Genomic DNA, 22121 nt, shown 5'->3' with positions numbered 1-22121 from the left:
ATTGTTTTCGAGGGCCTAAGAACTGCATGACCATTGCACAGTAAAAACTCTCCTCCCCAGACATGCAATCCCTAAGAAATAGAAAAGATAATATCTACAGAGACCCCAAAGGCTGGCTGGTAATACAGCTCATACCACAACACAAACAACACAAACAAAAGCAACAGGAACATCCTTGTAATGTTGTAATGTCAATAAAGGATCCCTTTAAGTCTTTTCCCAGGAGTGAGTACCATTGCCAAGGGGGGCACACATCACATCACACAGAGAAGCAAACAGTTTCAGCCTTAAACTGCAGTTCTCCATTGTTGTAGGTTCTCTTCTTATTAAAGGGTCATACAGCAGGGAACTCAGGATGGTAACGGTAGGAAGCTGAAGAACATGTTTGTCCATGATTTCAAAAAAGGACAGTACGAAATATTCATGACTGGCTGCACAGTGTACAGTACAGCCCTGCTCACGCTCACCTGACAAGAGAGTGACCAAGTGTAAAGAGGGAGGTTTATCAACAATCTGAGACACGCTGGCAATGGTTTCACAGTGTTCCCCAGGGGTTCACATCTTGGACATTTGGCCCAGATGTGACAATGCGAAAACTGGTGGGACCAAGGAGGGACTGTCACTGGCATTTCCCTGAGTCCTGGTTTGTGTTGTGACATCTGCCATCTGCATATACTTCTTCCTCTGTGATCCTACTCACCAGGACACAGAACAGACACCAGGAGGCAAAGACAAAGACACGCAGTGACAAAGGACTGTAACTCAAACACGTACTGGACAATAGTTAGGAGAGCTAAGCAGGGAGGCTGGTCTGATTGACAACAAGTTGGTCTTGTCCCAACCTCGAAACAGACCCCAGGGATAGAGAGACACTGTGTTATCTGTTGTTGTAAATGAACACACCCCTAACAACCACAATTGGAGGAAGAAGCACTGTCAACGGTACTCATGGGAAGAGGATTTCTTCCTTCAGACACCATTTCTTTCTTGGGGGACTGCTTCACTGAGGACCTGCAAGGAGAAACAGCAGTCAGTGGCAGTCTCGGATGAGCTCCTACGAGGAGTTCCCATCAACATCTGTAGGAGGACAATACCTACAATAAGAGTCTGTGGCATAAAGTAGGCACCATGTCGCCCAGTAAGCAATGAGTAAGCAATAAAGGGGTAATGGTGATGGGGAAGCCTGGCCCTAATGAGGTCTAGCAAGTCAACGCTCACCGTGGGGAGCACCCCTTCTCCAGGTCCTGGATGGTGTCCTTCAGGGTCTGGCCCCGTGTCTCAGGCAGCAGAGCGCACAGTAGGCCTGCCACGATGGGGAAGCTGCCAAAGATGACCATGGGGACAGCCCTGTGGTACTGCTCCAGCAGCATCACGAGCGGTGTGATGATGCCGCCAATCCTGGAGAAGATGCTCACCAGCCCCATACCTGTTTGCCTGGGGAAAGCAGCACAAGCTCAGGCTCTCTGGTCACGGGTCAGGCTACACCCACTCCAGAGATGCCAGGGCCCAGGTCTCAGCCACCGTGCCTGCCTACTCTGCCTGCTTCCTGGAGCAGCAAGCCCTCTCTGCGGCTCTCCTGTCACCTCTAGAGACCCAAATGCCTTTTCCACTTCTGAGCGTCCTCTCCTGGGCCACACCTTCACTCTGACTTCTCTCCCACATTCTGGTCCAGAGACGGCCAGGGCATGCCCCTGCCTATCGGTCCTCCAGTGTCCTGTGGTGACTCAGTGAGTGGACAAACTCTTCAGTGGCCTAGATTCATAGGCAGCTCACTGGCTGCCTGTGGTTGGTAGCAGAGGGCAAGAGGAATGGGTGGTGTTAGATCCCCAGAGGAATGGGTGGTATTAGATCCCCAGGGCAGTGCTTACCTGATGATGGTGGGGTAGAGCTCAGCAGTGTACACATAGGATACGGTGAAGGCAGAAGATGAGGCAAACTTCCCCACCACAGCCAGCACAGTGACCACTGTGGGGAGACCTGGAGGAGAGCCAAGGTCAGCCACACAGGGGGAAGACACCATCACCTAAGCCCACACACCTCCCTGTCACTCAAGTGTCTCACCCTCTATGCTCAAACCCTGGGGAACCCGTAGTGGTGTGGGAGCAATGGGGGTAGCCCTGGCAGGGAGGAAGACAGCCTGGTACCTGCTGGAATGAAGATGATGATGATGCACATAGTGCCCGCCAGAGTCTGGGAACCTAACAGGCTCCACTTGCGACCCAGCTTCTCCATTATGGGGATGCTGGAAAAACGGGCAGGCACCTCCACTACTCCAAATATTAGCTGTGTCAGGTAGATGTTCAAGCCAAAGTCCCCCACTTGGAGGCTAAGGCCATAGTACACCAGACTGTCCGCAAACCTACAAAGTACCCAATATCCTTGTTACTGCAAGGTATACATCAAGTCACACCCAAAGGAACAGCCTAACTTAATGAACTCACACCTGGGGAGAGATCACCACATTCACCGAGCCTCTGTCCACCACTCCAGTGACACACAGCAGAGCGAGAGACATCCTCTGACTCTGTCTTCACTGAGGGACAAGGCCCTGGACACTTACCAGACAGCAATGAGAATCAGTGTCACCTTCCTGAGATAGGAGTGTCTGAAAAGATCCAGCGCATTTCCCGAGGGACCTGTCTTCTCAGGGATCAGCTAGAAGAAGGGCAGAGTAAGGGGCCGGGACACAAGAGTAGAGATGCCTGAGACAGGGGAGCCTGTGCCTGCTGACAGGTACCTGGCTCAGGAGTTCTGGAGAAAGGGACCGCCTGTTCACCGAGGCTGCCTTCTGGATCAGTTGTTTGGCCTCCTCTATCCTTCCTTTGGAGAGGAGCCACCGTGGAGATTCTGGCAAAACCCTGTCAACCACACATGGCTCTGATACTGGGGTCTTGTATCAGACCCCAGTGCAGCCACCCAGAATTCCAGAGAACAATGAGCCTCCCACCCAAGCCCCACGGGCTCCCTCTTCTGTGTCCTACACCCTGGCACGGCACTCCCAACAAAGGGTGGCCCATCGCTGGCAAGGGCCTCCCTACCAGAAGTAGAAGACGAGCAGGAAGACGGGTGCGGTGCCTATGATCTGAAGCAGTCTCCAGTTGGGGACACCATAGGCCAGGCCTGCTAGCACCATCTGGCCAAGGGCAAAGTTGCTCTGGGACAGGACCATGGCTCTTGTTCTCCAGGACGGCCCCACCCATTCTGAAACTGAGAACAAAGAATGAGCCTGGGCTGGAATCTGCCCATTCATGCACTGCTGATGACCTGATGGTATCTTGTTTAAGTGCCGTGCACCTTCCCAGCAGAGGAAGCTCTGCCATGACCTCCTTAGGTATAGGTGAGTGAAACTATCCCCACAGGCTGTTCAGGGCTCTCGAGAGCTCAGATTTCAGACTGCACCTGAAGGCTGGGGGCCCAGATACTCACTAAGGATCATGGTGCTCATCATGTATCCAGCGACAGCAGTCGCTGAGAGAAAGCAGAACGTCATGTAGAGCTCAAAGCTGGGCACGAAGGCTGTGGCTACGCCTATGATGCCTGACATAAACAGCTGCACCAGAATGCAGGCTCTGCGGCCAATCCTGAGGTAACAGAGAGACAGGTTGTGAAGGGAGGAGGCCTGCCCAGGACTCAATCAAGGGAGACCCAGGCAGGCCTGTCCTCAGCTCTGTCAGAGGGGAGACGGGGTCTTCCATGGAGCCCCATTGGAAGGCAGGCATGAAGACATATCTTGATGGCTAACAAGTCTCCAGGGGTAACTGAGTCGGGACCAGGAGCTTAAAGCACCCTGGATTAGCAGCACTTACCAATCACAGATTGGCCCAAAGACGAGGGCCCCAACGAGGAGGCCAGCCATGAACACCGACTGTGAAGTCCTCCTCAGGTTCCTCCGATCGCACACCAGGTCAAACTGAAATGGAAATAGGGTATGTAAGACTAGGCATAGCAGCCAGGACCAACTTTATCATCTAAACCCTGCGGTTTCCTCACTGTTTGCCAAGGCCAGCCTTGGCACCACGGTGAATTCATTGAACACAGAATATTTAAAATTTTATGGAATATCATATATGTTGACTTCTGACATAGGCAAGCATGCATGTACAGAACTAAGTACAAGTTGAAAAGCAGTAAAGCACCGTGGGCATGCAGTTAGGTGGGTGAACAAAAGTGAAAAGAGACAGCTTAAGTCAGGACAGATGGGAGGCCGGGGGCAGTTCTTATGAAATAGACAGAGAATAGCAGGTAGGGAGAAGAGTGTAGAAAATCCAGGCAGGCAGATGGACAGACAGAGAGACAAGCCAAAAGATACAGACAAGAGGACATGCAAAAAGGGGGGAGGCAGCAGAGCATACAGAGAACATGAGAATGGCATATGCAAACAAGCAGCATACAGAGTCCAAGGTTGGGTACAAGGTTGTAGTCTGCCCTGTGATGCCCAGCAAGGGCAATGGACCAGGATGACTGGCAAAGGAGAAAATAGGTACAACCCAAAGAGGCCCAAGATCAGAGAACGGACAGACCCCACACAAGACACACAGACAATAGGCACTCCTACCTCATTCTTTAGGGATGGAGGCCTGTTCTCAGGATAGTCCCAGCCTGAGTTACAGGCCTGTGTCTCATTGAAGCGGTGGCTGAGGATGTCTTCCAGGCTGGCATTGTCAGGAGGTGGCCGGAACATGAGGCAGGACTCAGGTCTGCCCGCTGTGTCGTTGGGTATGCTTACTGCCAGCTGCTCAGCAGCACTTAGGTTGAGAGTGTGGTTCTTGACCCAGGGCACTGAGCAGTGGTGAGCCTCATCGAGAACCATGAAGACCTGACTAAACACAAAGAAGGCAGACAGGAAATTGGGGATGCCCATCAGGATGGCCACCTTTATCTGGAAGCGACCAAAGTCGCCCACTTCAGCCATGACCTGCGCAAAGTGAGCCATGTCTGCAGCTCACTCCTTAGTCTAGGAGCACCAGGCAGGTCTGACACTTGGCTTTGGGACGCCTGCTGCTCTGGGCTGTGGTGACAGCTGCATTAATGTTTAACCCAGCTGTGAGCAGCTACAGCTGTCAGCTTATACCTTTACCTCTCTAGACTGACAGGAAAGAATATGGGAAAGTGTAGCTGGATTCTTTTCTCTGTGCCACCCAGTCCCGCTGGACTGGTTTATCTCCCGCCCACCAGTCCCTGCAGCCTCTTATAAAGTAATCACTCAGAGGCTAATATTAATTATAATTGTTTGGCCAATGGCTCAGGCTTATTACTGGTTAGATCTTGCATATAAATTAACCCATTCCTATTCATCTGTGTAGTGCCACACGGCTGTGACGTTATCTTAGGTGTTCTGGCATCCTGTTTTATGGGTGGCTTGCTGGCATCTCTCGAGTCTGCCTTTCTTTTCCTGCTTATCTATTTGGATTTCCGGCCTGGCTTCTGTCTTGTCATAGGCCAAAGCAGCTTTATTTATCAACTAATGAAAACAACATATATTCACAGCATGCAGAAAGACATCCTACATCAGGGAAAAAAAAACCAAAACCACACTTATCTGAGGATATTTTATGGCTTTAACAGACATACGCATCACAACAGTGAGGAAGGAACATTTCTAGGCCAAAATCTTCAACAAGATGTAGCTGTCAACCTCATACACTCCAACATCTTATACAGTTTAGTCAACTCCAATACCTTCCCACCACTAAGAAGCCCATATTCTGAGAATGCAACACTTGAGACATGAACATCTTTTCCAGGGACTACACCTCACCAGAGTGGGGATATGACAGGTGCACAGCAAATCTCCCAGCATTCAACCATGCATGCTACAGTGCCAGGGAAAATGTGCCCGCCAGTGCAGTTGTAGCAAGTCTGTTGCAGGTTTAACCCAAATGTTCTCAGTGGAATTTGAGACCTGCCCCACAAAAGATAATTTATGCTTGGTGCTGTAAACACGATCAAATCACCTGGCTACAAGTCTTAGGCCCTAGGGAGAATTTATGAGTATTGCTTTGTGAAAGAGACAAAATATAAAACTGCCTTCTAAATACTTGTGTTTTTTTATTCATGGATGTGTGATGGTCTTAGTCTTGGTCAAAGAAGCTTCTTGTAGAGGGCAGTAGTTAACTCTGAGACTTATTAGCTATTCAAATAAGTCCCTGTGAGTATTCAGCCAGAGGGAACATCTATATCTACCTCCCAATGAGCTCGTGGAACATACAGAAGAGAGCAGAAAGGGTTTAAGAGCTTCAGGCTGGTGTTGAGTGCATGTGGAATGCTGACTTCTAGACATGACATGGCTGTTGCACACATCAACTCCCTGGAACTACAGTGAACTGCACATGGACCTATATAGTATCAAGCCAGTTAAAAATGCCAGTTTTTAAGAAACAGAAACAGCCTAAGTGTCCATAAAAGAAATGTGTCATATATATACAACAGACTATTATTCACCATAAAAAACAATGGAACTATTCTTTGTGAGAACATATTTTAAACTGGAGATCACTATAATAACTGAACACAGCCAAGCAAAGAAAGACAAGCATCTCATGATCTCATATGTGACATCTTTAAAATCTTTATCTCACAGAATGTAAGAAGAGTAGAATGCTGGTTCCCTGAGCCCCGGGAGCATAGGTGGGGAAGGGATGAGAAAAGGTTGATCAACGTCTAATAAGGATCATGAGAAAGACAGTTTGGTGTGCTACTGTCTCCCCACACCCCTCTTTCACTCTAAGCTGAGGTGCTAATGGCAGCTGATGGACGGGCCTGACAGGCTGGCCATGCTCCTTTGGATCCACGCACATATGAACTCATATGCCTACTAATTGTTTTCTGTAGATTTTTTACTGTTTTTAAACAAGGGGCTATAGAGATGGCACAGTGGTTAAGAGCACTTCTTGTTCTTGCAGAGATCCTAGGTTTGGTTCCTAGCATCTACATGGCAGCTCACAACCATCTGAAATTCAGTTTCAAGGCATCCAATGCCCTCTCTCATATCCATGGGCATCAGGCATGTACATAATGAATATTATATATACATGTAGGCAAAACACTCACATACATAAAAATAAATACAACTTTTAAAACTTTAAAAACAACACAATGAAGACATGAAGCTGGGAAGGCTGTAGTTGGACCTTTTCATTGAGACTGCTGGCTTCCCAATAATGACATGGAGACTTATTAATTATAAAAGCTTGCCTGATAGCTTGGGCTTATTACTAACTAGCTCTTTCAATTTAAATTAACCTATTTTTATCATGTTACTTTCTGTCTCGTGGCTTTATTACCTTTAATCTGTACTGTCCATGCTGCTTCCTCTCCGTCTGGCTGGCAGCTCCCCACTTCTTCTTCCCAGCATCCTGTGTGACTGAAAATCCTGCCCAGCTAGTGTTTTTTTATTAAACCAATTAGAATGACACATCTTCATGGTATATAAAAAGATTATGCCACAACAGAAGGAGATGTATTAGGGAGAAGGAGTAGAATTGGATGTACTAAGATACACACACATGAGATAGGGAGTAGGAGGTGGGTGAGACTGAGATACACACATATGAGATAGGGAGTACACATTTACAAATATAAATGTTCTCTCCCACACGCACATGCACACTGCCCTAATTTCCTTTCCCACTACTGTAAAACCCAGAAAGATGAGTGTCAATCCTTTTCTAAGCACAGGTCACTCCTGTGGAATAAATATATTCTCTACTTAGAGAGTGTTGAGAAAACCGCCAGCATCATGTCTATAGAGAGAGACCAATCACGTGTATGGGGTAAAAGTGAAGCTGTCCTCAGCTTCAACTAACGCACTAGACAGATTACACTGGGCAGTTTATTTAATTAAGAAAACTTTCATGAACTGGGCAACACCTTACACCAGCAAATTGCTGAGAGCCTTCCCTAACAATGGGGAGACAGTGTACACAGAAATAATTTACACTTAATTGAATCATATCCTAAATATAAAACACAAACCTTACAATCCAGAAGATGACACTGTGTTAAAGTTGGATAATTTTGGACATACAAATGGCTTTTTAGATAAAACAGCAGTCATAACCTATAAGATAATTGATAAGTTTACCTTCATTGAACTTAAAATAAATACTGTTACTCTGTGAGAGACACTGTTAAAGAGGATGAGATTTTAAGCCACACACTAGAAAAGACTTCTTCTGATATAGATGGTTACCAAAAAAAAAAAAAAAACAACTTTTTTTAAAAGGTAAGATCTCACATCTCCAGGCTAGTCTTGACCTCCCGATTCTCCTGCCTTACAGCAACCCAAATGCTAAAACCTTAGGCATGTAGCATCATGCTCAGCTGTAAGAAACTCTTAAAACTCCGTATGAAACACAACTGATTAAAAGCAGTCTATCGGTCATTTACATAAAATGGTCTTCTGCCCTTCCAATCTCTCAGAAGTAAAAATATCAAATTATGCCAATCAGTATAATTTCCTTTCTATTAGCCTACCAAAGTAAAGAAATTCTAGGACAACGTATCCTGTTGGCAAGTCCACATTCATGCAAATAAATGGATTCAATACAGTGAGAAGAAAAAACCTCTTCCTCATGGTAGAATCCTAGTTAAAAATTGTGCAGCCAGCCAGGCAGTGGTGGGGCTCAGGAGGCAAAGGCAGAGGATCTCTGTGAGTTCAAGGTCGGACTGGTCTACAAAGAGAGTTCCAGGACTGCCAGGGACGCTACACAGAGAAACCCAGTCTCAAATAAATAAACAAATACATACATACATAAAAAATAAAATTAAAAAGAAGTGGGGGAGCTGACAGCAACAGGGAACGGCCATTTGGAAAACACTGAAGTAACATCTGTTAGGCAAGAGTCAATCAGGAATGCTGGACAAAGTATAAAAGTATTTATAAAGTCACAAAAAATATTAACTACAAAAAGAAAAGCAGTAACTTTACAGTGGAGAACCATAACAGAACTTCTGAAGCAAAGGGTCAGTCAACACAAATCGTAGAGACGTGCTTACATTATGTTCCCCAGGGTTTCACAGTAAGAAAAGCTTGATATCAGCTCTAGGTTTTCTTCACCTAAAAGTGTACAACCAAGACTTCATCCTGAGGAGATACAGAAAAGCTCAAGTTGAGAGACATTGTGCAAAGTAACTACCCATGACTTTGGTATTAAGTGTTAAAGCCAAAGGAAACAAAGATCAAGTTGTACCAGGCCAGAGATCAAGGAAATATGATAGCTAAAGACAATACAGGATTGTGGACTTAGTCCAGAAATGGCACAATACTGGAGGGAAAGAAGTTATCTCTCGGTCATAGATTAATCAACAGCATCCTATCAAGGCTAATTCCTGGTTTTGATAATGTGTATAATTATGTGAGATATTTCCATTTAGAGAAGCCACAAGGCAGATACAGGCAAACCTTTGATACTGTTTATTTGCAAATGTCTGTAATTCTGAGCTTACTTCAAAATAATACCTGAATAGCCATGTCTCCAGAACACACAGAAAGCTAGCTGACATATGAGAAGATGTTCAACAGCACATTCATTAGGAAACTGCAAATTAAGATAAAAACTACTGTATACCTAACAGAATAGCCACATTCATCACCAGAACATGCCAAGAGGGTAGAGCAACAGGAATGTAAAAACAGGACAGTTATTTTGAACAACAGTTGAGCAATTTACTTACAAAACTGAACATACTCTTAAGACCCAGCAATTATGCTCATTGGCCTTTTGTCAAATGGGCTGAAAGCGCACATCCACACAGAACCCTGAGCAAAGATGATTTCAGCAGCTTGTTCTTAACTGTCCAAACTTGGAAGCACAAATGATCTCCTTCAGTGAGTGGGTGGTAAGCTGCGGGAGACACTAAATTAAGCATAAAAAAATTAATTATGAAAAGACATGAAAGAACTTTAGATATTACTAAAACAAAAGAAGTCGATCTGAACACATTACATACTGTGTGATGCTAACTATACAAAGACCATGTGGGGACGCAAATCAGTGGAAGACTGTTTGTCCAGCATGCATGAAGTGCTAGGTTCAACTCCTTCATTAGTAGCAGAAAAGAAACAAAAAACAATCCACCACCAACAAAAACATTTGTTCCCTAGGATCAGTGGGGAAAGAGATGAACAGGCTAGGCAGAACGCTTCAGGCCAGGAGACTATTCTATATAAAGGTGGTTCTATCACTATACATTTGTCAAAACCACAGAACACAACACCAAGAATAAATCTTATTGTAAATTATGGGTTAAGGATGATAATACACAGATGTAGTTTATTAACTATATCAAAAGCATTATATCAATGTGGAATGTAAGAGGCAGAGAAAGGCTGTTCAGGTGTAAGAAACACACTCTACTGAATTTTGCTGTGAAACTTCCACCACCCTAAAATCGAAAAATTGAAGTGTCCTGCGCTACCGTCTCGCCAGCAAGAACGACGCAGGACACTTAGGATCTTTCTGCAGAAAAGCTTTACTGCGTCTTGAGAGAGAGAGAGAGCATAAGCTTACAAAGCGGAGACCCAGAATGAAGGGAACCCATCCCTTATATAGGAAAGGGTCCTCGCTTCGAACGTGTCACTCTTGGATTGGTCCGCTGCCCATCAACCCAGATGACGCCTCGGGAGTAGGCAGGGACGCAGCAGTGGAAAGTTACCAAGCACATGCGCATTATAGTCCCACTGTCTCCGCCTCCCCAATGCTGGGATTAAAGGCATGTGCTAAAACACCTTGAACCCACAGAGATCTGTTTCTGCCTCCCAGGCATTGGGATTAAAGGTGTGTACTGCCACACCCTGAAGTCACAAAGGTCAACTACCTCTGCCCCTTAAAGTAATGGAGAATGTAGTTGCGGCCCTCCACATTGAAGTCTACTTTAAAACCCAGCATGGAACAGATGACCTGACCCAAAGGACAAAGCAGAACTTAGTGTCCAAGCTAGAACACTGGCATCTGTTAGGACAGGTAAGCAGAAGTTCACCTTAGCCTGGTCCTGACCTAGCCCCTTGCACGCAGCAAGGTTGTATTTGAGAACCTGGCCCATACCCCATGTACAACACTCACAGCTCACTTCTTTACATTGCTGGTCTCTAAGTAAGCCTTCCTCAGCATCAAGCTCCACAGCTCTCTCACGGAAATGCCCAGACCTACAGCAGTCCTGTCACAGATTTTGAAGACTTCCACTGCGAAGGATAACGATCAGATAAGCACGCAAAGAACAGGTGTGGATGGCAAGACATTGAGGAGCCTGGAACCTTCCACAAAGCCACACCATTTCAGTAGCTAAGCACCATAGGAACAAGCTCTGCACAGCTCTACATGTTCTGAAAGGAACCTCAATGGTTAGAATCTGGTGTCCTTCCCTGTCTAAAATCAAAGATTCAGAAAAAAAAAAAAATCAAGACAAAAGAGATGGTTAATAACCCATCATGTCCATTTCCTTGGGCACTCTTCATTCTTTCCATTTGGGGCATATGTTTCCCCAACTTCAGCACAACAGTTCTAAGTTGTTCTACTAATAAATAAATAAATAAATTATACGTTAGTATGCTCATCTTACTGTCTATATGCATCCTGGCTCCACATCACTCCCATGAAAATGAAAAGTAGTGATTTCATGCCCTTACTCCCCAGAGCTCATTGCCAGCAACCATTTAAAAAAAAAAAAGCATTCACATATCACTAAGGACAATTTATTCTTTTATCTTTATTGATTAAAAATGAAGGAAACATGCAGTAAAATACAAAGTCAAGAGAAGAGGGGGAGGTAATATTTTACATCTTCCATCATGTAGCATATGTCATAAGGAGGAACTTACATTTACTGGTACATCATTATTCTATCCTCCAAATTATTTAACAGTCTCAGCTGGCTCTAAGATTTGGTTCACAAAAAGAAAAAAAAAAAAGCAAACAACAACAACCACAAAACCGATTCCTTTAATCATCTAGAAAGACCATACATTTCACAAACAGCATTGGCACACACTGTCTTGTGTTCTAGTTAGTCCTGCTTCAGGGACAAGGGTATCTTGAGGACCTAGTGACAGAGGTCCCCTGAAGCACTGCTCCTGGGAAGGAGAGAGACAGCTCTCCGGTTCCACGCTCTCCCACCTCACAGTTTCCATTGACTGGTATCTCACATTACTGTGTAAGCCAGCAGAGGGATTCATCACACATCATGCATACGTAACACTGTCCTGGGTCTTGGTACCTACTTCCTCATTTCCAGAAAAGCAAAGAATGAACTGAACGAGAAAGCCCAGGCCACTTTTACTGTCACGCCTGCCTCCCACAACAGGGCAACGGTGAAGATGGTCTGGAAAGCATGAGCAGGAGAGGGCAGCTGCTTACTTCCAGTCTGGCACTGGATGGCCTCCAAGTCAAAAGCTACACAGAGTGAAGTTACACCTTCCTTCTTGAGCTCTTAAATGAATTAAGACAGGTTGCTGAAACCAAAACAGATTCTATAGAAAGCCATTAGTCTTGTGCCAAAGATGACACTGTCTGTTTCCTATACCTAAACCCCATCTCCCTGTCCTTGCTTCCTCATAAACCTACCTCTATTAAGGATTGGGGGGGAGGAAGGGAGGGAAGAGGGAGAAAGGGTGAGAGGGAGAGAGGGAGGGAAAGAGGGAGGGAGGGAGAGAGGGAGGGAGGCAAGAGTTTTTCCAGCTAGCTGGTCATTCTTTGTTCTTACCTCCTGACTCAGCAGGTTCCTCCTTTTACCAATCACTCTGCTGGGACCTTGGACTCTGGTATCTAATCTGTTCTCCTAAACTTCCTTCTCAAACCCATCTTCTCATCCTCTCCAACATTCCCTTCCCAACATGCTTTTGCACTCATTAACAGGTGAAAAAGGCCCACGGCTGAAACATAAGGCGACATGAGTCAGACACGGGGAAAGCTTTCAGGTGTGCTCCAAGGAAAAACTCAGTAGGAGCTGCTTGCATGAGCGATGCTATGGTCTGATCCTCAGAACTAAGTGGGGCTGGGGTGGAAACACATTAGGTACCTAATATTGTTGATCAGAACAACAATGGCGGGTGCAAGGAAGTCTATAAAAGGCAACTAACTACTCCCTTTCTAGGGGCCCACGGCCCATCATCATGTGTCTCTTTAAGGCCAGGCTGACTATCCCATTCTTATACAAAATTTGGTTAATTTGGTAGGCTTATTAGCAATTAGACAAATGCTATTAAACAGTAGGAAAAAAGAAAAACTAACCCCATTATTCACATATTGCATTGAGTGTTGTTTTTAAAACTAAAGAATTTACATAATTTCTGTAGAAAATCAAATTAACACTGTGTACTCATAAAACCTAAAGGTCACGGCACGTGTGGTTTCATGTTCCATCTTGGGAATGAAGACCCCCTCCAAGGAGTCAGTGCAGGAGAGGAGCAGAAGGCAGGCCTCTAACCCAGGCTGAGTCTCCTTTATTGCTGTGAAAATCTCAGCTGTGTACACTCATTTCTTCATGATGTAGAGTCCAAGCAAATCTGTCTTCACAGGAGGATCAAGGATCAGTTTTTCTTCAGTTTAATTTTTTAAAAATTGAAAACACTTTCCCAATGCTATGACTTATGAGTTCCTTTTCTTGTTCAAAAACTGCCTCTGGCAAGGTAAGAGTTATAAGCCATTGCTTGATGTTTTCTGCAAAAAACAATCCAAAGTTCCACTTTGAAGGAGCAGATGGCTGAAGTCTGACTACTGTCAGATGTTTTGCACCAGCTGAAGTTAAGGCTAGCAACCCTTTCTGGAGGGAGCAATGAAGGGGGTGCCTGAGAACAGTTTCAGCAAAACATGTAGAGAGACACCATGAACACAACAGACAAGAGTTTAGGCTGCCTCCATCTGAGGCTGTGCTTTTTCCTAACAAAGGTTGCTAGAATTCTCATCGGGTACAAAGAAAAAACACTAATTAAATTCTCTGGGCTCCAGCTGAACAATCAACTTTTAATTGCTACTTCAGTGTTAAAGAGATATTCCAAGATGCTCAAATCCCGGCAGGTGTGGGAGAACAGGCAAGATGAGGATGCCCAATGCAGCTCTACTATCCACTTGGGCCATCGCTGTAGTAAGGCAAGAATTGAGCTGAGAGATTTCCATCCTGGGCCCTGAGGCACGCTGGCTGCTTTTCAGATGGAGGAAGAGAGAGGACATGAGCAGTATATCTAACGGAACTCTCTGAGGGGATGCTGGCCACTGGTAATCCAACTTTTCTTTCCTTAAGGTAAAAGGGGTGGGGAGGACGGCAAGAACATAAATAAAAAACTCTAAAGCTCCAAGCCGGGAAGTTTGTTGCTGGGTTCTTTGGCAGTTGTAGGTCCAGGCCAACAGAAGCAACAGATATGCATGTGTGGCACCTCCTTAGGCTGACTCTTCCAGGACTGTGTTTTAGCTGATGCTGAGTTGGGCAAATCCTATTAGTTTGCCATCATCAGGAATATCTGAACCTTCAACACCAGATGCCTGAGAATCAAACAAAATGACAAGGTGAGGCAATTTATAAATAGAATTTCAGGTAGCAATAAAAACTGATAAGGATTGCAGAAAGGAAGATAGTAGGTGAAAGGTGATAGGGGCTGTTGGGACAACTAGAGTCAAACAGCTTTATAATTTTTCCTGAGAGAAGTTAAGAGGTCTGGGTTGTAGGCTTCTGAGAGGGAGAGCAAAAGTGAGGCCACTGAAATTCAGCCAGGGGTCTTGGAAAGAGTAAAGGAAGAGAGATCAGCATTTTCTAAGTCCTGGCATTCGGGGACTAGAAAGGCTACAGGGGTGAGTACCAGTTTGAAAGTGACAGATCGATTTGACTGAGGTTCTTCCACAATTTTCTGCAAATTAGCTGCCACTGTAATTATACAAACAAAGAAAATTAATAAGCAGCTACATAAATACATTTTAAATAATATCTTAAAATCTTTAAAGGGTGGTTAAGAATCTTCGATGTGCAATCAAATTGGAAGAAAAAGGCCAGTCATTATCCAAATCAAAGCTATTGTGGAACTCCAGACTGAATAAATAAATTCTGAATCATTGTTAAATTAACTGTCTTTAAAATGTACTAGCTACCCTTTTTCAGACAGTTTATTAAAAAGTATGCCTTATGTTAACAGAGCAGAAAGTCTGTGACTAGGAATCAACCAAGTATAGCCTGCGACCTGTTTTTGTTCCATCTATAAACCAGAATGATTTTCAAATGACAGACTGTAAAACCCGACCGGGAGACGTACACCTGTCTGTCACTCTAGCACTGTGTTCCACGTCTGCTCAGGTTACAGAGCAAGACCCTGTACCCCAAACAATGAAAAACCACACAAAGTTTACAAAGCCTAAACTACCCATTAGTTAGTGTTTCATAGCAAAATGCTGGCAGCCCGATTATCCTAGCAACTGTGGCCTGTCTTCACTTTGTATTTCTAGGATTCAATCTTTGTCTTCCTCACTTCTGTGTCCTACAAAGATTAGTTATACCAACGTATCAGAAATGAAGAACCATTAACTTACAAACTTGTGAGTTTCCTGCTACAAGTGTCCCGAAGATATCTACTGCTCTCAAGGGTCTGATGTAGGACAGGGCTTTTGCTTTTTTGCACTGGTATGGAACTGTTCTTGATACTGTAATTTTAGTGAAGCTAAGACTATCTCAAGAAGCATTAGAGTTGCTCACTGGAAGCTGGATTTCTAGGTACCATATGTACACAAGATGACCTGAGGGCTAAGGGCAGAAAATAATATGCTTACCTATTACTAAGTCCCTTCCATCGACAAGGCCAGCAGAAATGAGCTCCTGAGAGACACCCTCTGCTGTATCTGCAAGGACAAGGAACACGTGCTATATTTCTCATGTACACATGTCACTGTAACTTTCTTTGTGGGTGTGTGGTTTTTTTTGTTTGCTTTTGGTTTTTTTTTTGAGACAGGGTTTCACTGTACCTTTGACTCTGTCCTGGAACTAGCTCTTGTAGACCAGGCTGGCCTGAAACTCACAGAGATCCTCCTGCCTCTACCTCCCAAGTGCTGGGATTAAAGGTGTGTGCCACCAGTGCTCTGCGTCACTGTAACTCTCATAGGTCAGCACTAGCTACTAAATCTGTAGAATAAAGAAGGCAGGTGGGGGCTGTCCTTGACTCTTAAGTGAGAATTTACATAGGCTTGGCTAGGAAACAGAATCCATATGAACTACATGGCAAATATCAACTCAAGGAAGAGATGAATTTCTAAACTGTATAATGTAGAGCTCACACCCATATCAGAAAAGCACCTACAGTGATGACCAAACATCCTATGCTGAGTATAACTCTGGACTTGAGCTTTAGAGTTGTCAGACATAAAATTTGGTGCCAGCAATATGGAAATTTATTCTCAAAACTTAAGAAAATATTTTAGAATCTTTTCTGATAATCATAAAAGTTTATTAAAATTATTATCAGTATTCTGGCCATTTGTTTTCTTACCTACTCATGCTAGGCAATACAATGTAAGTGATAGGTATAACCAGAAACCAAGTAGATAAAGCAAACTATCTCAATGTAATTTCATCTTTAGGCTGGGCATGCTGGCGTGAACCTTTAATCACATCGCCCTGGAGGCAGAGGGAGGCAGATCTCTATGAGGCTACACAAGGCTACAACACTACACAATGAGGCCCTGCCTTAAATATGCAAACAAACCAACCAAATTCATCTTTAACTGATGAGATATTAAAATCTCGCTGAGGAACAAGAGAACCAATACAGAATCAGTGTGCACAAATTTATACAATGACTAACAATTAAAATTCCTAGAACTATCCCTAAAAAGTTAACACACACCCTTTGTGTATTTGCACTCATTCTCCTTAAAGAAGGAACTTTAACTGTGGAATCTAGCAACAAACATTTGCTGTCTGCTCCTCAACTCAGAAGCTTGAGTTAACAAGTCAAGAAAACGAATGGCATGCTGCAGAGTGGAGTTCGTTAGAAACAGTATTATGACAAAATTTAGCTTCTGCATGGGGGAAAGAGAGCCTGGAGCACGTCTCTAGTTCACTATCAGAGAGAAGAAGCATGAACAATGATAAGAAGAAGGAGTCTGGACTCTCAAAGAACTTAAACTAAATGAAGCTTAACGCCTCTTTCTAGCGATGAACAAGTTATTCTGCCTTCTTCTAACCCTGGAGTTCATCCTCTGTTAAATGGGAACCATTTTTCCTCAGGTGGCTGTCTTAAGAACTGAATGAAATAATGTTAAGGCCATGCATGACCAACAGTGATATTAACTAGTGGGTTTACATTCATTATTATACATCTTATTACAGTCAGTTTACACGTGAAAGAATTAGTAAACCCATGGAGTTTTTCTTCATGCATATTTCCCAAAACCTAAACCAGAAAATTTTACCATCATTTAAAAGCAAAACTTATCTAAATGACAAAAACTTTAGACCTAACGAAGTAGCAAATTATTAGTCATTGTGGTTTTTGACCATTTTTATTTAATAATACTCACCTCTCCCAGGAGTGAATTCAAATCGAATATCATTTAGTTCTTTTTTGGAATTTCTATGAAAGAAAACAGAATAAAGAAAATAAAAATTTATGCAGAATTTATTATAGTTGCCAATATATGTGTGTACATGTATGTGCATATATGTATGTACTGTGAGAGCCAAAGTTACATTTTAAGTTTTAATTAATATGCCTAAGAGATCCATGAAACAAAAATGCCTCTGATCTGTAGGCCTTTTCCCAAGAACCAATAGTCCCTGAAACGCTGGGGGTACGTGGGCAGAAACTATGTCAGGATGTACCCTTGCCCCTGATTGGATATAGCGAGAGGTATAAAGGCAGGAAGTATGTTAGGATGTATGCTTGCACATTATTGGAACTCACCTCATGGGAAATGCAGTGAATTATGGGTCTTGTCTTTTTAAGCCCCTGCAAAATTTGACTTGGGGCCATTTTCTGGGAAATCAGAGATGGACCTGGCCAGAGAGTCAACTTGGTCAGTATTTAATTAAAGCTTGTTTCAAATTTGACTCTAAACTGCAGTAGTAGCCTTATTCTCAACCAGTGGGATTAATGGTATGTGTCTATATATGCATGCCTGTATATGTATGGATATATATGTGTGTGTGTGTGTATGTATGTATGTATTTGTATGTGAATGTATATACGGAAAGATTATTCTGTTCCCTCAGATCATATACTTTGTCTCGATGTGCTCACTCTACAGGGCTCTGAGCTAACATTTAGCAGCATCATCAAATTACCTTCTATACCTTTGAACTTATTACCCGCCTACTGATGATGAAGAATCTCTTATCTGAGGATGCTCATGTCCATTCCTGCCCTGATTCCCCACTAAGATAATGCTATGATCTGCATGAGACTCATAAAGATATTGTGTTGGAATGCAAATCCCTAATGTAGTATTGAAGACTATAGGCTAATTTAAGAATAATTAGCTTGTTTTTTGTCTGTTTGTTTTGGTTTTTTCAAGATAGGGTTTCTCTGTAGCTTTGGAGTCTTTCCAGGAACTCCTACTCTGTAGACCAGGTTGGTCCCAAACTCACAGAGACCCACCTGCCTCTGCCTCCTGAATGCTGGGATTAAAGGCGTGAGCCTTTGCTCGGCTCAAAGAGAGTTTTTAAATGGGACCTGAGATGGTCAGGATTTAAACAGGCAGAGAGGGCAGGGGAAGGAATTGGGGCCATACTGGAAGCAGTTAATTATGACTCAGAAACTCATTGGACTGCTGAAGCACAGATGTTAACATTCAATGTGCCGAGAATTGAAACTATGCAGGCTCCCCAGAAATCCTAGTTAAAGTAGAGAAATCAACACAATGTCTAACGGTACACATGACACATCTCTGTTGGAAGCACAATCCTACGCAGTTACTCTTAGTCACAACTATTATAGCATCTACAGAGTACTCAGAAAGCAGCAAATGCCCACTGACCTTAATCTCAGCACAAGACTGATTGGGACCTTGGTCTCCTGGGAGCGGTCTCCTGAAGACTGAGCCTGAAATGCATTGACAATATAAAGTCACTGACAGGAACATTAGCAAAGGGTCATCTATGACAGACACTTTCTCTCTAGCCCAAATCCTTCTAGTCCCTAAGACATCCCCTGCTGTGGGAGGGCACTAACTCCAAAGGAGCAATAAAAGGCAACTGTCAGCCATGTCAAACACAATCAGAAAGTTATTCCCAAGGAAAAGCCTAAACTAGCTGTCCCCCAAGACTCAATTTAACCCAAGTCCCAGGGGTTTTGGGGATAAAATAAATCTTTCTGAACACCTTACACTACTCTTTGCTTGCTGGAGAACATACACTCTGTCTGAGATGGTGATATACTCAAGCACAAAAGGAAACATCAGAACTCCCATGTCTTTTCTCACCTAGCATGAGGGGGGGCAATTCTAATAATTAATAAAAGAACTGACACTGAAACTCTTACTTCAGCCAAGTGGCAATAAGATTCCATGATACAGAGTATCAGAGGTTTCCAGAGAGGGGCCATAGTTACATAGCATACAGGGATTCCCAGTGAAGCCACTATCACCCAAACACTTCTGCTATACTGCAATTTAAGGATAACTCTGTGTACTTAATTAAATTTTTACCAATTTTAACAAAATCAACTCACAAAATAGACAAATACCTTAAATAGAATAATTCTGAAAACATAGAGTCTGAAAAAGAAGTATTAATGAGTGTAAGTGAACAAAAGGAAAGATGGCTAATTCTCAAAGATCATTAATGAAGAACTGACAATATTAGCCAAATTTTTGTACTTTGTATGTTTTCATGATTAACTTATTTTGCTGCTTAAAAACCTGTGTAATTCTTATAGAACTCTCCTATCTGTACCTGTAAAACTATTAAGACAGAATTCTCCCTTGTTCTAAACCAAATAACAACTGGAGAGTTCACAGGCTGCACTGATTTTTTCATCTGCCCACAAGGTGACAGACCATGAACGCATACCCCAGTATACCTGTGCTGTCTGTGCTGGCTCTGCAGGGGGCAGGAGAGAGACTGGAGCAGGCTGTGCAGGCATCTGGCTAGCTGGCTGAGGTAGATGAGCAGAAATCTGTTCTGGAACTTGAAGCAAAGTACCCATGGGATCAGCTGCTGAGAAGAGCTGTGGCAAACACACACAGGGCTGTGTAAGTAGCAGGAGGAGGTCTACGACATCGGGGTGGACTCACAAACCCACACTCGCAGAGTTCTGTCTTCACACCTGTCGTTACTACATACAAGTCAGTATTGCTAAGCATTCTAAAATCTTTTTGGTTTGGGGTTTTTAGAACAGGGTGTTTTGTTGCTTTATTAAACAGGCTGGTCTGGAACCTGCTAAGGTCAAGACTTCCCAAAGCTGGGATTATAGATGTGTGCCATCACACCTGGTCTAGCAATGGTCTGAAATTAACAGTAAAGTCTTTAGAAGATGAACCGCGTGGGAGGGGAGTGGGCTGTCTTAACGACAGTCTAGACTCTCTAGCTATGCCATCTCTTCTACGTTTCCACGTCATGCAACTTGTCATGTCATGGTACAGTTTGAGCCTCACAAGAGGCCAAGCAGAGACAGTCACCATACCTGTGAAATTTGGCTTCTAAAATTGTGACCCTAGAGAAGAAAAAAATGAGAGAAACAACATCTTCCAGAAACGGTGCTGGGAAAGCTGGATCCCCATGTGCAGAAGAATGAAATACGACCTGTGTCTATTTCCCTGCACAAAAATTAGATGCAAGTGGATCAAAGACTTCGATTAAAAACCTGAAACATGGCTAGGCGGGGGTGGCACATGCCTTTAATCCCAGTACTCATGAGGCAGAGGCAGGCAGATCTCTGGGAGTTCGAGGCCAGCCTGGTCTACAAGAACTAGTTCCAGGACAGGCTCCAAAACTACAGAGAAACCCTGTCTTGAAAAACCGGAAAAAAAAAAAAAAAACCGAAACACTAAAAAATTTCAAGAAGAAAATACAGGCTGTACGCTATAAGAACTTTATGAACAAGACCCCATTTGCCCAGGAAGCAAAGCCAACAACCGACAACTAAGAACTGTAACTTCTGTACAGCTGAGGACACAATCAACCAAGGGAAGAAGTCCACAGAATGGGAATCTTTGACGGCTATATAACTGACAGAGGATTAATAACCACAATACACAAAGAACTCAAAAGATAAAGAATCAAGGAAACAAACGACCGAATTAAAAAAAGTAGTCTAAGGATCTAAATTGAAAATTCTCAACAGAAGAAATAAAAATGGCCTAAAAACACCTCAAAATGTGTTCACCATCCTAAGCAATTAGAGAAACACAAATTAAAACACCCCAGCCAGAATGGCTTAGATCAACAAAACAACTGATAGGAAATATTGGCAAGGTAATGGAAAATGGTTGGTAGGAAACTAAAAGTAAATAAATCATGATTCAGCCATGCCACTCCTGAGATACTGCCTGAAGGACTTGATAACCTACCCCACAGACACTTGCTCAGCAGTGTTCATGGCCTCTCTATTCACGATAGCCAGGAAATGAAAACAACCTACATGCACTGTGACAGAGGAAAGAACAATGAAAATATGGATCGTATACACCATACGGAACTTATTCAGTTGTAAAGAAAATGAAATCATGAACTTCGGAGGTAAAAGGAGAGACCTAAAAAAGATTATACCAACGAAAGCCAGACCCAGAAAAACTAATGCTTCATGTTCTCTCATCTGAGGATCCTAGATCCAAATCCTCAGGTAAGCATACAACACTGAATAACCACAGAAGTGAAGAGAGGATCACAGGTGCAGGCGGGAGAGAGTAACAGCAGGAAACAGGTGCTAGGAGGTAGGAAAGGTACTAGCAGGGAGGGGTTCCCACTGGGAAGGGAAAAGGAAGAGTAATACAGAAGGAAGGAAGGACAAAAGAGAAAAAACACCAGGGCTGTTGGGCAAGGCCTCAAGGAATATTATTTTATATTTACCTAATATTATACACAACGGTAAAAAGCTAGCATTGGTTTTAGATTTTGACAGAAAATTGGTGTAGGAGGTCCTTCTGTATTTGTGTTCCTTTCATTGGTTGAATAAAGAAACTGCCTTGGCCTAGTTGATAAGGCGGAACTCA

The 22121-nt window shown here is 43.5% G+C and overlaps 2 protein-coding genes across 2 annotated transcripts in view; both read right to left on the bottom strand.

Moving 5' to 3' along the window:
• Positions 1 to 172: 172 nt before the first annotated feature.
• On the bottom strand, positions 173 to 5144 carry Slc22a13 (solute carrier family 22 member 13). The gene is made up of 10 exons (XM_087905167.1): positions 4556 to 5144; positions 3807 to 3910; positions 3427 to 3581; positions 3039 to 3207; positions 2738 to 2858; positions 2561 to 2655; positions 2145 to 2359; positions 1869 to 1977; positions 1219 to 1434; positions 173 to 1011 (listed from the first exon to the last, which is right to left on the bottom strand). Exons 1-10 carry the CDS (start codon positions 4931 to 4933, stop codon positions 906 to 908), a joined length of 1668 nt encoding a protein of 555 aa, XP_087761293.1. The 5' UTR covers positions 4934 to 5144; the 3' UTR covers positions 173 to 905.
• A 6538-nt stretch (positions 5145 to 11682) lies between these two features.
• The window catches only part of Oxsr1 (oxidative stress responsive kinase 1), a 103422-nt gene continuing 92983 nt past the window's right edge, over positions 11683 to 22121 (bottom strand). The window contains exons 13-18 of the mRNA XM_085689032.2: positions 19991 to 20137; positions 18948 to 19012; positions 17493 to 17545; positions 15747 to 15815; positions 14789 to 14853; positions 11683 to 14474 (exon numbers count right to left, since the gene is read on the bottom strand). Coding sequence (XP_085545158.1) covers positions 14400 to 14474; positions 14789 to 14853; positions 15747 to 15815; positions 17493 to 17545; positions 18948 to 19012; positions 19991 to 20137 — 474 coding nt within the window. The 3' untranslated portion in view covers positions 11683 to 14399. The remainder of the gene's footprint in view (positions 14475 to 14788; positions 14854 to 15746; positions 15816 to 17492; positions 17546 to 18947; positions 19013 to 19990; positions 20138 to 22121) is intronic.

Source organism: Myodes glareolus, chromosome 4 (genome assembly GCF_982192425.1).
Source record: "Myodes glareolus chromosome 4, mMyoGla1.1, whole genome shotgun sequence".
Taxonomy (NCBI): domain Eukaryota; kingdom Metazoa; phylum Chordata; class Mammalia; order Rodentia; family Cricetidae; genus Myodes; species Myodes glareolus.
This window is presented reverse-complemented; position numbering and strand designations above follow the sequence as displayed.